General features: G+C 40.3%; 1 protein-coding gene across 5 annotated transcripts in view; it reads right to left on the bottom strand.

The window, feature by feature from the left end:
* Window positions 1-614: 614 nt before the first annotated feature.
* usp19 (ubiquitin specific peptidase 19) overlaps window positions 615-14,651 on the bottom strand; it is a 29,011-nt gene continuing 14,974 nt past the window's right edge. For 3 of the 5 annotated variants that reach the window (XM_033628450.2, XM_033628449.2, XM_033628453.2), the window contains 15 exons: window positions 14,171-14,304; window positions 13,776-13,934; window positions 13,415-13,525; window positions 13,179-13,289; window positions 12,722-12,823; window positions 12,330-12,470; window positions 11,220-11,338; window positions 10,919-11,062; window positions 9,717-10,108; window positions 9,510-9,620; window positions 8,779-8,995; window positions 8,022-8,174; window positions 7,681-7,847; window positions 7,344-7,519; window positions 5,119-5,605 (listed from right to left, as the gene is read on the bottom strand). In XM_033628450.2, the coding sequence (XP_033484341.1) occupies window positions 5,321-5,605; window positions 7,344-7,519; window positions 7,681-7,847; window positions 8,022-8,174; window positions 8,779-8,995; window positions 9,510-9,620; window positions 9,717-10,108; window positions 10,919-11,062; window positions 11,220-11,338; window positions 12,330-12,470; window positions 12,722-12,823; window positions 13,179-13,289; window positions 13,415-13,525; window positions 13,776-13,934; window positions 14,171-14,304 (2,522 nt within the window). In that variant the 3' untranslated portion in view covers window positions 5,119-5,320. Of the gene's footprint in view, window positions 1,860-5,118; window positions 5,606-7,343; window positions 7,520-7,680; window positions 7,848-8,021; window positions 8,175-8,778; window positions 8,996-9,509; window positions 9,621-9,716; window positions 10,109-10,918; window positions 11,063-11,219; window positions 11,339-12,329; window positions 12,471-12,721; window positions 12,824-13,178; window positions 13,290-13,414; window positions 13,526-13,775; window positions 13,935-14,170; window positions 14,305-14,651 lie in introns of those variants that run through there. The other 2 variants (XM_033628452.2, XM_033628451.2) reach the window with 1 other exon arrangement.

Raw genomic sequence — 14,651 nt, forward strand, 5'->3', positions numbered from 1 at the left:
TCATTGTATTGTGAACGGTTTGTGGAGAAGTAGATTCACATTCACACAGGAACACACACACACACACCATTTTTACGCTCATGATTGTAAGCATACAGAGGTGCAGATAAGATAAGAATGTATGCATGCATGTAGCTGGACAAAGATGAAAACAGTTTGTTTCACTGGGTGTATATATGTTATGTATGGAGAAAAAAAAGAAGAAATTGCAATAAATATGTAAATATGGAATGGAATGTAGTTGTAAAATGCAACATGAATTTATTGCAATAAAAGTATCAAAAAAATAAAATAAATAATTGTAAAAGGGACAGTGACCCTCCTTAAATTTAAAAGGCCCTGTAGCATGAGGACATTTGCTGTTGATGGGTTAATCAGTGCATCATTGTATCTTTTCAGCCCTAAAGGCAGCTTCATTACACTCTTATGTTGTAGGACCAGTTACACACTTTGTGATCAATTGATATCACCTGAAATATTTCAGATATTAAAATAGATACTGTGTGTTCCTTAGTGGTACATTATACCAAACAAATACCAAACCAAACCAAATCTACACTACGAAAACAGTTTAACATGAACTAAAACTGTAAAAAAGAACAATCCCACTGATGTAAGCAGTTCTCAAAATTGTTTTTATTTATATTAACCATTTATATGTATCCACAGCAGCATTCTTAACGATCCCCACTTTATATACGCAGTCTATTACAAAGGAGAGGAGGGGCAAGACTGGACAACTCACGCAAAACTGAAATAATGAAATGAAAAAGTTTCAGGGGGAGGAGGGTATTTAACAAGGGTAGGGGTTACAGCCTGTATGAACATGCAGTCATGCACATTTCAGTTTATACTGAAGCCTTTGACAATTGCATCCACAGGATCGAATATCTAAACAAATACAAAAACATATTAAGAATACGCTACAGAAACAGAAGCCAAATGAAATTTATAAAGCGACAAAAGACAGAAGCGTGTGCCCTCCATGTTAACAAAAAAAACAAAAAAGTAGCAGGTCAGCACCCGTCTCACATTGATTTTCTTTTCATCGATTGCTACAATTCCAATCCCAAGTTACAGAATACCTGCCACAAACAAAACAACCCAGGCAATACCTCAAATAAACAAAGAAATGTACACACATTACAACAATCTTCACTCAAACTCCCCAAATTGACCCTAAAAATCCACTGTAGCTTTAGCCAGGGATTAACAGGTCTGGTCAAGGTTAGCAGAGGTTTTTAGCTTGAGACCAGGCCATAAGGTGCGTTGTTGTGTGGAAGCCTGGCAGGCACCCCGCTGAACTCTGTTAGGTGGTTGAGGATGAAGTCCTGCAGCAACGGTTCATAATGAGCTGCTAACAGAAGCTCAGAGGTTACCGAAGTGCGTTGGCTTCTGTGTGTGTCCCTATATACACTGAATGGGTAACTACTTATACAGCTTGTTAAGTGTTTATCAATGGGTAAGTATATTAATGTGAGTATATCAATCTGTGTCAGGTTAGTACACATCTATGTGCATCTGAAGGTCTTTCACAAGTGAGTGCAGTCGAATCCTCAAAGACCACCTCCAGATCTTACAGCACTGCACCGTTATTTTGACACAGATTCAGGTGCCTGTGTTATTAATGAGCACCGATTTGTCTTAAGCTGAAGAGTAGCTTCCACTTCCCTCAATCAGCTGGCTCTGATCTGGATTTCCTTCAGTCCACTCCATGACTAGTCCACCTCCTCCATGTTGCTGTAGGATGGTGCTGCACACTCTCCTGAGTGGGCAAAGAGGTCAGAGGGAACCTCTGGGGTCAACGTAGGTGGTCCTTCAGGATCCAGGTCCGTCCCAAATAGTGACTGGCTAGAGGCCTGTAAAATAAACCAGCGTTAAATTACCAATTCAATTTTGCTGATTTAGTCATCTGGGAGAGTTTTATCTGTTTGTAGAGAATAAGGAGTAGTGTGACTTGCATAAAAACATGCATCAAGACTATGAACTGATGGAGGGTTTATTTCCAAAAGGAGTACAATGCTTTATATATTAGAAAGCAGCATTTATAGATGGAGGTATCTAGATACATTATTGCAGGGGAATTAAAATAGGTTACATGATTTTCTTTTAAACAGAGTACTTGCAATATCACCAACTCAGTGATTCGAATTATATTACAGAGAGTGACCTTCAGTCATTTCTGGACGATATACAAGTCATGATTATCATTTCAATTTAGATTTCATAGCAGAGCAGAGTACACATACAAAGTTTCATCCTTCAGTCCGCTCCATTTAACAAAAACATTTAAAAACAGCGTAGCTTGTGCTGAAAACCCCTTTGAGTTGAACATTCTTTCCAGATATGATTTTGACATCCGTTAATCCCATTACTGCTGTTTTATTTCGGGTACCGGGAGATATCACACAGTTCAGAAAGTAGTGTATGTTGTGCACAAGCTATACCTCAGAAAGAATTTTAAGTCTAGACGGACTTCAGCCTTGCATATATCTGAGTCAAATATACACAGTCTGACGGTGCTCTGAGCTTTGCCGAGCATTTAAGGCAAACATAGGTCACTCTACACTGCCTTAATACCAGAGGGATTTCCCTGAGACCCACACACAGACAATCACTGCAGCAGCACAGTAAAGGAATGATCTACGGACAGCTTGGACTCCAACAAAGTGATACTTTGAATGTAAAGGTTTTTAACAGTTTTAAACATCATGACACAATAAAATCATACACAACTTACAGGCTGTTGTGTGCAATTATCTTTTGGGATTTTTTTTTTTTAAATTATACACAAATTGAGTATTAGAATGTAAATGTAAAATTTAGTATTTCAGAGTCTCAAAACTGTCCATAATCAATAGCTTTCCCCTCAAAACAGAGCAACACATTAAAACACATTACATTCAGAGGTGGACGGTCATCTTATTTTGAAGAACTTTAAAAGACACAGAGCAACACATTGTTTACTACATTTCATCCTGAGAATTAAAAATCCTCACCTGGCTATGGCTTCAAAATATGTTACAGAAACAGCAACTACAACAGACTTTGACCGGCATTTCGAAAACAACAACAAAAAAAGAAACGTGGGAAATAAAATAAATGTAATTACAATCAACTGCAGTACACATTGCTGAAAGAGACCTTTTAAAAACATGATGGTTGCTGGAGGCAAAACAGTTATTTTAAGGCCCATAAATCAATTTGTGTTCAATTTAAGGACATACAAAAGGCAACAGCAATTGGACACACAAGAAAATAGAGGGTTCTCTTTACTTCATGATGTAACATTTAAAACAAGTCACTGTTGAAGTGCCTCTTTATATATACTCCATTCATCTTTCTGACATTCATATTGCAGGAATTCTCAGTCTCATTCTCCTAAGAGTGTAGTGCAATAAAAACAAAAGGCGGCCTTAGACAGGGGCTTCACCTGACATTTCTCAGTTTACAAGAACTTGATACATGGCTGCACAACTACGTAGTTTCTCCTAAAAAATAATCTGAACTAAAGGTCCATTTACTAACTATTTCCGGAGCTCTAAACCTGAATTCACAGCCCTCCAGGTCCTTGAGTGATGTTTTTTTTTCTGTCAGGCTACTTTTTCCAAGGTGAAGAATGAATATAGCTCCATGAATAAATATTAGTCGGTGATTAAGGCTGTTAGAGCTCATCATGAGAACTATTTTCAAAAATGTGACACTAAAAAAACCGCAGAGTTGTTGAAAAGCAGCATACATACACTGGAAGCAAGAATCAATACAATGCATAGAGGTAATGTAGTTAATAGTTTACACTCGATGTTCTGTTACAGTGTGCTGTTGGTATCGCTCTGCCTCAGCTTAAACTACAAGGTTTTCTTATGATGACTGGGGCACTGCTGACACCTTAGTGTCATTTTAATGTATCAAGCAGTGGTCCATGTATTTTAAAAGGTTAGGCCATTTAAAGCTATACATACTCTTAAGCCCTGTTTCCACCAAGCAGTATGGGTCGGTTCAGTTCAGTATGTCTTTTTTCAGTTTCCACTGTTAAAAGCTGTGGATGGTACCAATGAAACTGTTCTTTACCGTCCCCATTTTTGGTCACCCCTCTGTTTGAAACACTGCAGTTCGCCGATTGGTCAACAGCGGATGGTCAATCTTGCTCAGGGCTGAGTTGTGGCTGGTTTTGCAGCTTATGTAACCACTGTTTATACTGCGACAAGTTTTTAATATGGTAGTAAACTTATACCTATAAAATTAAAGGATGTGTTGCTGCCGCGAGCAGCAGCTGTAGGACTGAGGGGAAAAAAAATCACTGGTAAAAACTTTTATAGTGGAATGTTTACCTGCAATGTTACTCAATGCATGAGTTGACGATGTGAAAGCACATCTCAAATTTCAATATGACAACGCAGACCATTTTCTCTGTCTCCCTTGGATGACATGCACTTTTAGTAATGAGTGGATCTTCAAGCATTTAAAAATATGTATTACTTTTGACCGGATTATGTGAACTGCATATATTCTAATCCTTACTTGGAGTAAAAAATAAAAAACGGTGTGGAGCTTCATTCCTGTGGGCTACGGCAACACTAAACCCCTGCACTTGCCTGAGAAAGACTAAATGCACAATCCCACTATTTTTAAATGATCCCATCGAGGGAGACTCTCACTGTAGCTGGTTTTATTTCATTTTGAAAATGATGGTGTGGAACCCCTTTCTGTGGACGATAAATGAGGTTCACACTTCCCTCTGTGTCACCAGTAAAGAGGAAATACTGTGAAAGCTGTACGGAGCAGTAAGTGATGACAACAACCTCGCCCAAATTAAAGAGTACTGTCTGCAGTGGAAACGCTTAAAGAACCTAGAGTCTAGGTACCATATCTGAAGGGTTACTTATGGTTCCACGGTTACTATACTCAAAGTGTTTGGTGGAAACGGGGCTTTTAAGCGTTGTAGTGTTGGGAATAACAGAGGACCATTCTACTACCTGAAGCTCAATGGATGACTTGGTTTTTACTCAAGAGAAGTGGTTTAGTTTTAAAACTTAAAGTACCTCTTACAAACTTTCCTGTCTAACTTATTTGTTTGACCAACCTCACATTTGTACTTCTTTTTTTTTAAAAATATTATTTTTGGGGCTTTTTTGGCCTTCATTAGATATGACAGATAGCCAGGAAAGGGGGGAGAGAGAATGACATGCAGCAAAGGGCCGCATGTTGGAATCAAACTAGTGCGCTCACTACCAGGTGAGCTACAGGGGTGCCCCCCTCATTCATTCTTCTGAATGCAAGTCAAAGAAGTCAATAAAGCAAGTCACTAGCTAGCCACTGCTCAGGTCCAGTTGGATTTGTAAAGAAGAGGGTAGACCAAATTGACAAACAGAGCAAACACGGCTGCCAGGGTGCCCAGAACAAAATAGCGCACACAGTCATCGTCGGGATAGTCCGACATCCTCTGCCTACGGTGCCGTCGCACCGACCCTTCACTTCTGTCTTCGTCTTCCTCATCTCGGTTCCTTGATGTTTGTCGCCTCCGCAGCGCAGAGCGGAACAGTCCGCGGGGGCCTTCGTCAAGCCCCTCCTCTTCTTCCTCCAGTTCCCGCCATATTAGAGAGGCCTGCGATTGGCGGAAACCGGTGTCAGCTTCTGGGAAAAGGCGTAGTCTAACAAATACTATGATTATGTTTAGAATCATTTAGCTGGTCTACCCCACAGTTTTAGATCAACAGAGATTCTGACAAGCTAATGAGCCAATGTTGTTGACAGTTTTAGGACAAACTGGGACAGTTTAAGAGGCTTGTTTCTCAGAAATCAGTCAGTTAACTGTGGAGGATATTGATTGATGATTTCAAAGTAAACAAACAGTCAAGTAAATAAAAAGTACAAGAACATCTCAACTGTTCCCCTGAAGCCCTTTCCTGCCAAACCCCATGGGGAGAAATGTGTAGTTTTGTGGTTTCACCCATACTCACTACAACACTTACCAACATTGTACATATGTGACAAAATGTTAAGGCGAACAGTTTTAGTTGACTGTGGGCTTACATACATTCACTGTAAAAGTGATATAAGAGTTGATACACTCAAAATAATATAAAATAAGTGACAGAAACAGTTTTGTCTTTGTGTATGTATGTTGGTTTCACAAGAAAACCATTAATCCCTTTTATCCCCTAAGATCACATACAGTCTCATGTCAATATCTGCATTACAGGGTCACATCTGACAATCTATGTGGCAAGTGTATAAACAGAGCACAGCATTAGTTTAATTTCTGTATAGAGAGAAGAATCTCATCTGGATACAGAAATTAAAGTGCACATTCAGAGAGGCAGAAGTCAGAAAGTGGAGACATCAAGAGTGATCTGCAGTTTTCCCCCATTGAACTTAACGACTCCATACAGATGTGCAAACGTTTAAGAGCAATCACAGCTCTCTCTCTCAGCCTCAACAATTGAACAGAAATCCTTATAATCTATCTAGTTAAAGAAGTGCACGCCACTGAAGCTACAAAAATGTCTAAAGATGCAAATACTGCCTGACAGCTGGGCTTTGTTGAGAAAATTAACAGACTATCTCAGTGAAGAATCTTTCTGGGCTGTAGTTATTGAGCACCTCACAGCAGGAGCTCTTGCAGGACTTACTGAATAGAGACACTGGTACTCAGAGACACCTAACACACAGGCTTCTGTCATAACCCCCCCCCCCCCCCCCCAAATACAACGAATTCCTGATGAGTGGCTGAAACATTCTACTATTTCCAAAACCCTGTGACAGGTGAATTTGAACACTTTGGAGTTTTGGTTGCATTCATGTATATTAATCCATTTACAACACAAAATGCCTAATGAAGTATTTGAAATCACTTCTAAACCTAGCAGGCACAGTCTGAGTCTACATCAAGAAGCATGAACACATGCAAAACTCAGATTTTTTACTAGGAAAGCATCTGCAAACAACCTGAGGATTTTTTTCACAGCAACACTTACATGGCATTAACTGTGGCGCTGCATGCTACTACTCAAACTAATCCATATATATCCTGCATTCAGCTCTGGACTACACTGCCATACATTACACTAGCATTTTAAACAGTCAGTGTTGCTTTTATTTCCCTGTTAAGTTGGATTCTGATCAAAGGAAAGGCATGTTTTATACAGGGTAAAATTCTGTAAATTAATCTTTATATCAGGGGTCAACTTCTGACTCAAGGGTAACAGAAAAATGATGTAAATATGAATTAGCCAAGGGATATCATAACCTTGGATAAAGCTTAACCTTGGCTACCACACTCCAATGTGAAAAGCCCTCCTACAGATGTGATATTCTGTCTCTTATTGTTGTGGCGCTCTCACCTGGCTGGCAGTAGCTCCTGCAGCACTGGGTGACTCGGCTCCTACAGGCCTGAGGAAGCGGGGCGGCCTCTCAACAGGCGAGTTTCGTCGACGGTAGAACAGGACGTAGGCGTAGCGCGTCACCACCTGACTCTCCTCCACCATTGTCACTGTACTGTCATCAAACAGACGCCAGCCTGTGGGACAAGGAGGATGGGTAGAGGAATGGGAGGAAGGGAGAAGAGATTGGTGGCCGGGTGGTAAAAAACAACAAAAGAAAAAAGAAAGGATGAACACTTGTCAGAACTACCAACTGCTGTATAAAGATGGGAATAAACCTCACTGACTTCACACTCACCAACATCGCTGCGCTGGCTGTTCTTATCACTTGGCAGGCGAGCATAGGCCGTGTAGTGACCTCCTATCATACCTCCATAATGGTTGATGACTGCGTACAAGTCGTAAATAGGGGGTTGTTGCATCTCATCCTTCTGGCCAATACAGAACTTACTTAGATCCAGATTCCTAGAAAACAGGATTAAATTAGAGGCAAGGTTATGGGATTGAGTGAAGAAGTTAGAGTTTACTCACCAAGATGTTGCGCATGTAAAAAATATCACATCTTCTTACATTAAACTAAATAAAAATAAATGATATGCTGCAGACTGATATGTGGTGGAAATTCAACCTTTCATTTACCTAACAGGGAAGTCAACCATGTCGTTGATCTTATCCCTCCAGATGAAACTCCTGAAGGAGAAGCGTTTGAGCTGGATGATTAAAACGTTGGGCAGGCGCCACAGCAGCAGTTGCTTGGAGGCCTCTCGGTGCTGCTGGCACTTTGGACAGTACCTTAAAAACAGACACAGTGTGGATAAACACAATATCGCTACATTGTCCTGCTTCCCAGTAAAAATGAAGGGGAAAAAAAAAAATTACACGTATGACAAATTTTGAAAGAAGTCACTCAGTTTCAAGTAAAAAATCAAAACAAATTGTACGTATAACTGGCAAGCAGGTATCCAAGTTCCCCAGCATGCCAAAGAGCCTAAGGCCCCCTGACTTGTGGCAACCAGGAAGCAAAAGCCATTGGTGAATATGGCTTAAGTATTATCTGTTTATTATCTACAGACTGGAAATGCATACTATTTTATGCAGAATCAAATTTGACTATGAAATATACTACTCACAATAAATTAGGGATAATTTGGTAGATTGTATATTTTTGGGAGATGCACGCATTTTCCAGCTCTGTCGTTTTGATCATGGCTATACAGCTCTATCTAGGAGACAGACTCAACTTGTTTTGAGCTTTGTATGATATGAATTCAGAGTTCTGTGCCTGATTGGTTCATGGAGGATTTTGTTAGGACCTCAAATGCATCATTAAACTAGAAAGATGCACTGTTGTTTGGTTTGTGGTTAGATAGTGGCTATGACCAACACAGATCCATACCATGCCTCCTCTGGTGCCAGCACCTCTGGCTTTGTGAAGAGGTTGAGGCACTGCTCCAGGGTGAAGTGTCCTGCTCTGGCTGTCTCACTCAGAGAACCGGGGTCCTCCTCGTACTCCAGTTCCTTGGAGCTCACAAGGACATACTCCTTCAGACGCTCATTGTTTTTCCACACCAGCTCCAGGGTGGCATCTTCAGGGAGGTCTGCCAAAAGGTCCTCTGCAGAGGGGTTGGGGCGAAGAAAAACAGTGCTGGTGTGTTACTCTATTTCTTTCTTCAAGAACAATCTTGTGTAATAATAGACACAGCTAAAAAAGCTTATAGCCTATAAAAAACACATTGTCTAACACAGTGGAATATGCTGAACACAAACTATGGTCCTCAACATTACTTAAGAGTAACAGGTGATCAACATCTCTTTGATGGTCTCTAAAAAAACTGAAAATTAATAATGAATATGCAATTTTGCAAAATGAAAATAGGATGGGGCGTCAGTGGCTTAGTGGTAGAGCAGGCGCCCCATGTACAAGGCTTTTGCCGCAGCGGCCCGTGTTCGACTCCAGCCTGTGGCCCTTTGCTACATGTCACTCCCCCTCTCTCTCCCCCTTTCACACTTCACTGTCCTATCAATTAAAGGCAAAAAATGCCCATAAAAATATCTTTAAAAAAAAAAGAAAGAAAAAAAAAGAAAATAGGATGAAAAGGAAAGTACATTAGACATTCCTGGTTGTACCTTTCTCATCCAGCCTCTGTTCCTTGTTGTTAGAGTCCAGCAGAGCTATGTAGAACTGACTGGCGTGACCTGATGCTGATTCACTCGGATGCTGATACCCTGTTACTGCAGCTGCAGTGAAGTGTCAAGAAGGAGGAATAAATGAATGTGAGAGACAAGGGGTTAATAATTACAGAGGAATCTGTCTGTCAATAGCTATGTTACTACCTTCTGGTCGCACTGCTTTCTCACATGACGTCTCTTTTTCAGCATGAGGGTCCAGAGAACAGCAGGAAGTGGAGGAGAGTGGCTCAGAAAATCCTGAATCTGCAGTCCGCGTGGTGGACAGTGAGGTCTGAGAGGAGGAGAGGGGATCAGGCCCCTCAGAGTGAAGGGCTGAGGCCTGAGCACACTCTGCTTGGGATTCAGGCAGCGGAGAGTGACTCTCCGGCTCCAGATCACCTGCTCCTACAGTACTGCTACCACCCATGGCCTCATCCCCTGACCCAAGACCCTCAGAAGAGCCTGCTGGCATCGGGGGGAGGTCAACCCGGCACTGCGATGTTTCGGGGGATGTTCTGCCTGACTGGAATGGAGGCTGGAACACGTTGACAGAAAACCTGCACAGACAGATATTGGGGAGATTACATTAACAGCTTACTGCATTTTATAATGAAATCCTCCTTACTGTGAACTCAAGTGAAAAATGCATACTTATTCATCTCGGCAGCGGCGAGCGAGAGGTCCGCGGTCGTTTATAAAGTAATGTTATAGATAACTGTTTTATGTGTAGGTATGTAAATGTTTTAAAAGACGTTTATGTTGAAATAAAAATACCTACAAGTAGTTATGTTTCCTTGTATTAATACATATACAAGTATGTTTCCTTGTATTAGTTTGCCCTCTTGTGGACATAATGCAAAAAAAAAAAAAAAAAAAAAAAAAAAAAAAAATTCGAATGGTTCAAACCTATGAGTTATTTTTAGAAGGAATATTCGAACGTCATTTTTGAGCAATTTTGACAGGCCTAGTATATACTAGTAGTATTATTTTAGTAGTATTTTCTGTTACTATTTGTCATCCAACGAGTAACAAGCTGGTTTCATCTATCAACATTTATGGCTTTTTATCATTTAGAAATAAATGATAAAACTAAAACTATGTATTTTTCCAATAGCTCACATTTTTTAGTATTTCCCAGGAGAAAAATAATCATTTCAAATGTCATGATTAATTTAACTAATGCAACATGGGCTCAGATAAGCAGCAGCAAATCGATGGAGAGATTAACCAATCAAAATTATTTATTCAAATAAGTCAATTTCGCTTTTTGCAAATATCCTACTAATTTGTCCTAAGATCTTTATGTGTATGCAATGTTATATTCTGAATGATGATGAGCACCAAGGACTGTGAGTTACACTGCGTACCTGGAGTAACCCTCCAGAAGCTGGGTGAGACGAGCATAGGAGAGCCGGGATTCTGGCACGCTGACCAGGAAGGGCAGGCCGACGTTCTCTGTGTTGGGTCGACATAAACCCTTGTGATTGGGCCAGTGGTTCCTCTGACAAGCTCTGACAAAGGAGTTAACATGTTCATAGAAAACTTAATTGACTTCAGAACAAATTAGAGATAATTTATAAACAGTTTTCCCCCCAACAAATCTGTTTCTAACAATCTTGATGTGTAATCTTGAGCAAGGCTGAAACGGCATTTTCTAGTAGAACTCACTGATTGCAGTAGCCCACACGATAGCAGCGAGTGCATCGCTTCAGCTTGTCTTCCTCAGACACTGGAGGCTTCAGGCAGGCAGCACACTTTGAGATGGGGATATTGGGGACCTGGAGTCTCTGTTGGGCAAACAGTGGGCAAAGAAAGGCCTATCAATATCTGTTCACACTGACCAGGGTTCATACACATTTTTACCAATAAATTTCCATAGCTTGTCCATGACTTTTTCATGCCTTTGAGGCAAATTTTCCAGACCATATATTCTCTGAAACATCTGTGTATACATGAAAAATAAGAATAAAAAGCCATGTTAAAGTTTAGGAGGTGCCAGTCCAAAGGTACATATATTGTATATGAACACTTGCGTTTTCCGCATGCAAATCTGGTACCTAGCTGGCTGTTGGGGGACATGACATGAAAACTTGCTTATGTCTTCACATGACTTGCAGGAATACTGATAATAGGCTATATTTAGTGCCTATAGTACCTCTGTAGTTTTGGCTTAATTTGTAGACATCGCACCCAAAATGTCACCCAATTTACCTTGTTTGATTTTGTCTGATTGTCCCCTGGTGCTTAACCTGAGTTGTTTTTTTTTAACATGGCTAGCTAGTGCTGCCTCTCCCATGTACAAAATGTCAAACGTTTAATTACACAGTCCACATTTTGCATGTCCCGGGTCATGGTCTTTCTCAAGCAATGCGTTATACTTGTCCAAGTGAAGCCAGACATAAAAATGGAATTTTCCAGGCATTGTGCATATTTATATCTATCTCTACAAGCTGCAACTCAGGTCAGAGTCTGATGTTATACACACAGAGAACAACATGACTTCAAGTGACATGACTGACGTGGCTGATCTGCCCAAAACATTTATTTATACAAAATATATATATATATATATACTCTATTTAACAAGTATTTGTGAGGCAAATTTCCATGACTTTTCCAAACCTTTTTGGGTTTATCTGTTTTTCCAGAACATCTTTTGGATTGGAAATTGCTATTTTTAAATGCCATGGATTTTCCAGATTTGTTTAGACTGAAGAATCCCGTCTGGCGTATTTAACATGTTGCAGAAATATAAAATCAGGACTTGGTTGTAATTACCTGCTGCACTCGGAGCAATACCACTCTTTCTTTGGCCATGTCTTTGGAAAGCACCTCAAAGCAGAATAACATGTCAGAGGAGGACACCGTGTCCAGGGAGTGGGATGACAGGAACATGCGCTGGAAGCGGTTCTTCCCCACCTGAGAGGGACCAAAAAAAAAAAAAAAAAAAAAAAAAATCCACTTTTGTCTTTAAGTATCCTCTAACAAATCATCTCCTAAAGTAAAGAGTGAGAGTGAGTAGTATTCAATGACTTCCATTGCTCGTCATTACTCTAAATCTGTCGGAGTTCTATTTAGGTGCACACCCCCATAATGAGTGCAGAAAACATGTGAATCATATTAGTAATTTTTGTCAGCGTATGAAAACCTGAGTATTTTAAAAAACAAACCTCTGCCAGTCTGAGGTTCTCTGGTTTCACCCTGACGTTCCTGGAGATGGATTCGAGGACTTCAGCAGTGCTTGAGTTCTCTTTGCTCACACTCACCAAAAACTGAGACGCACACATAAAATTTTTACATTAGTGGATCACAGGGAAGATACCTTTACATTTTCTCAAGACAAAGCAAAGCCATATTTCTGCATTATATTGGCTATGTTTACATGCACACAAACATTAACTTGCTATTGTGAATATAACAATAGTCTGAATTTAAAACATGTAACGTTTGTGTTTGTACATGTTCATGTAAAATTAATATTAGTGGAATATTCATTTTCATTAGCCAAAAAACAAAACAAAACAAAAAACGGGATATTTTGTGCATGGTAACGTAGTCAGTGTTAACTGACACTGTGAGTAGTATGACCATTTAAGTGGAGGATCTAAACCAGTTATTTTATCTTACCTTAATGGGTTTTTTATGAGGTTCCTTAGCGAAGTAGAAAACTGAGAGCACCTTTTGTTTCTGGGGCAAGGGCACAGGCAGGTAGAGGAAAGGGTCAAAGGTGATAGACACCTGAAAAAGAGGAGAAAGAAGTGAGGAGGAGGTGAAAGAGGTAGGTTAGTCATAACAAGGCAAACATTTTAAAGGCATTTACTTCAAAGAAAATACAACATTTGTGAAGGGTTACTGTGTGTTACCTTGGAGCATGTTGGGCAGACAAGCTTGGATTTGAACTGGCCTTGAAAGAGGTCCACTATAAAGGAATCATTTCTCATCTTGTGCCTCTGCCATGCCTCCTCAGCCACCACCTGTGCCAAGAGACAAAACACATCTTCACTAGACTGCAGAAGGAGAGGCAGTTGTTATTTCAATCAAATATCTCCAAAAGAATTGTCTTTTACTTTGTTCTCCTCACCCTTTGTAAAGTAACGATAAAAGTGCAAGTGATTATACTCAAATCCAAGTCACTAATCACAGCAGAAATTGCAATACATTTTGTGCCGGAGACTTCAAAACCAGATCCCCTCTAGATATCTCATAGGTAAGGGAAACACCCACCTCATCAAGGCGTCCGTCAGAGTCCACTGTCTCTGTGTAAGGTTTATTCTGGATGCGGTTCAAGTCTTCATGGAGCCCGTCCAGCAAGAAAGCCATGAACTCCTGGGCATCGTGCTGGGCGTAGCCTGTAAACTGACTGGCTTTACTGGCCACAATTGCCTGTGCAGTTATAAACAAAGGACAAAGAGGGGGGAAGTGGAGATAAAAACACTAATCATATTGGCCTTGCTACGTTCAGCATAAACAAGTTTCCCATGAGGGAAGAGTAAATGTTAAAATTGTGATCCATGCAGTCAAAGACAGATTGAATACTTCCAAAGTAACACTTCATAGCAGCTACAGCAGAATTAAAACATATTTTTTTAATGGAAAATCTCTGGGTGCTGCTTGTATACCTTGAGTTTTGAGGGTTGAAAGGCATGATGTGTTCCTTTCCAAAGGGCCCTGAGCAGCACAGCAAAGCCAATAGCGAGCCTGCCTCCTGTTCCCAGCGGATTATTGCAATTAATTTCTGCCTCAAATGCTCGATCTGCAGGGGCACACAAAATACAGGAAATGGAAATGGAACCAGACATCAATCACAGAAGTCACTGGTAGCTTAGACGTAGATAGACATCATAGTATAAACTATCTTGGAATGATTTCAAGTGGATGAACGTGAAAACAAGCCAAAGGTCTTTAAAAAAACTTCAGAAAAACCTTCCTTGTGGTTGCTGCTGGTTATTGTTATAATGAATGTAAAAAAACTATATAGCCCTTTGTATATAAGCGATGTATAGTTTTATCAGCTCATGTATCATCCCTACAACATTCATTGTCATTCAACCTTTAGCCAAGTATATCATGTCCAAAGTAACATCGATATTGCGGCAGTGT

Source organism: Epinephelus lanceolatus, chromosome 8 (assembly GCF_041903045.1).
Source record: "Epinephelus lanceolatus isolate andai-2023 chromosome 8, ASM4190304v1, whole genome shotgun sequence".
NCBI lineage: Eukaryota > Metazoa > Chordata > Actinopteri > Perciformes > Serranidae > Epinephelus > Epinephelus lanceolatus.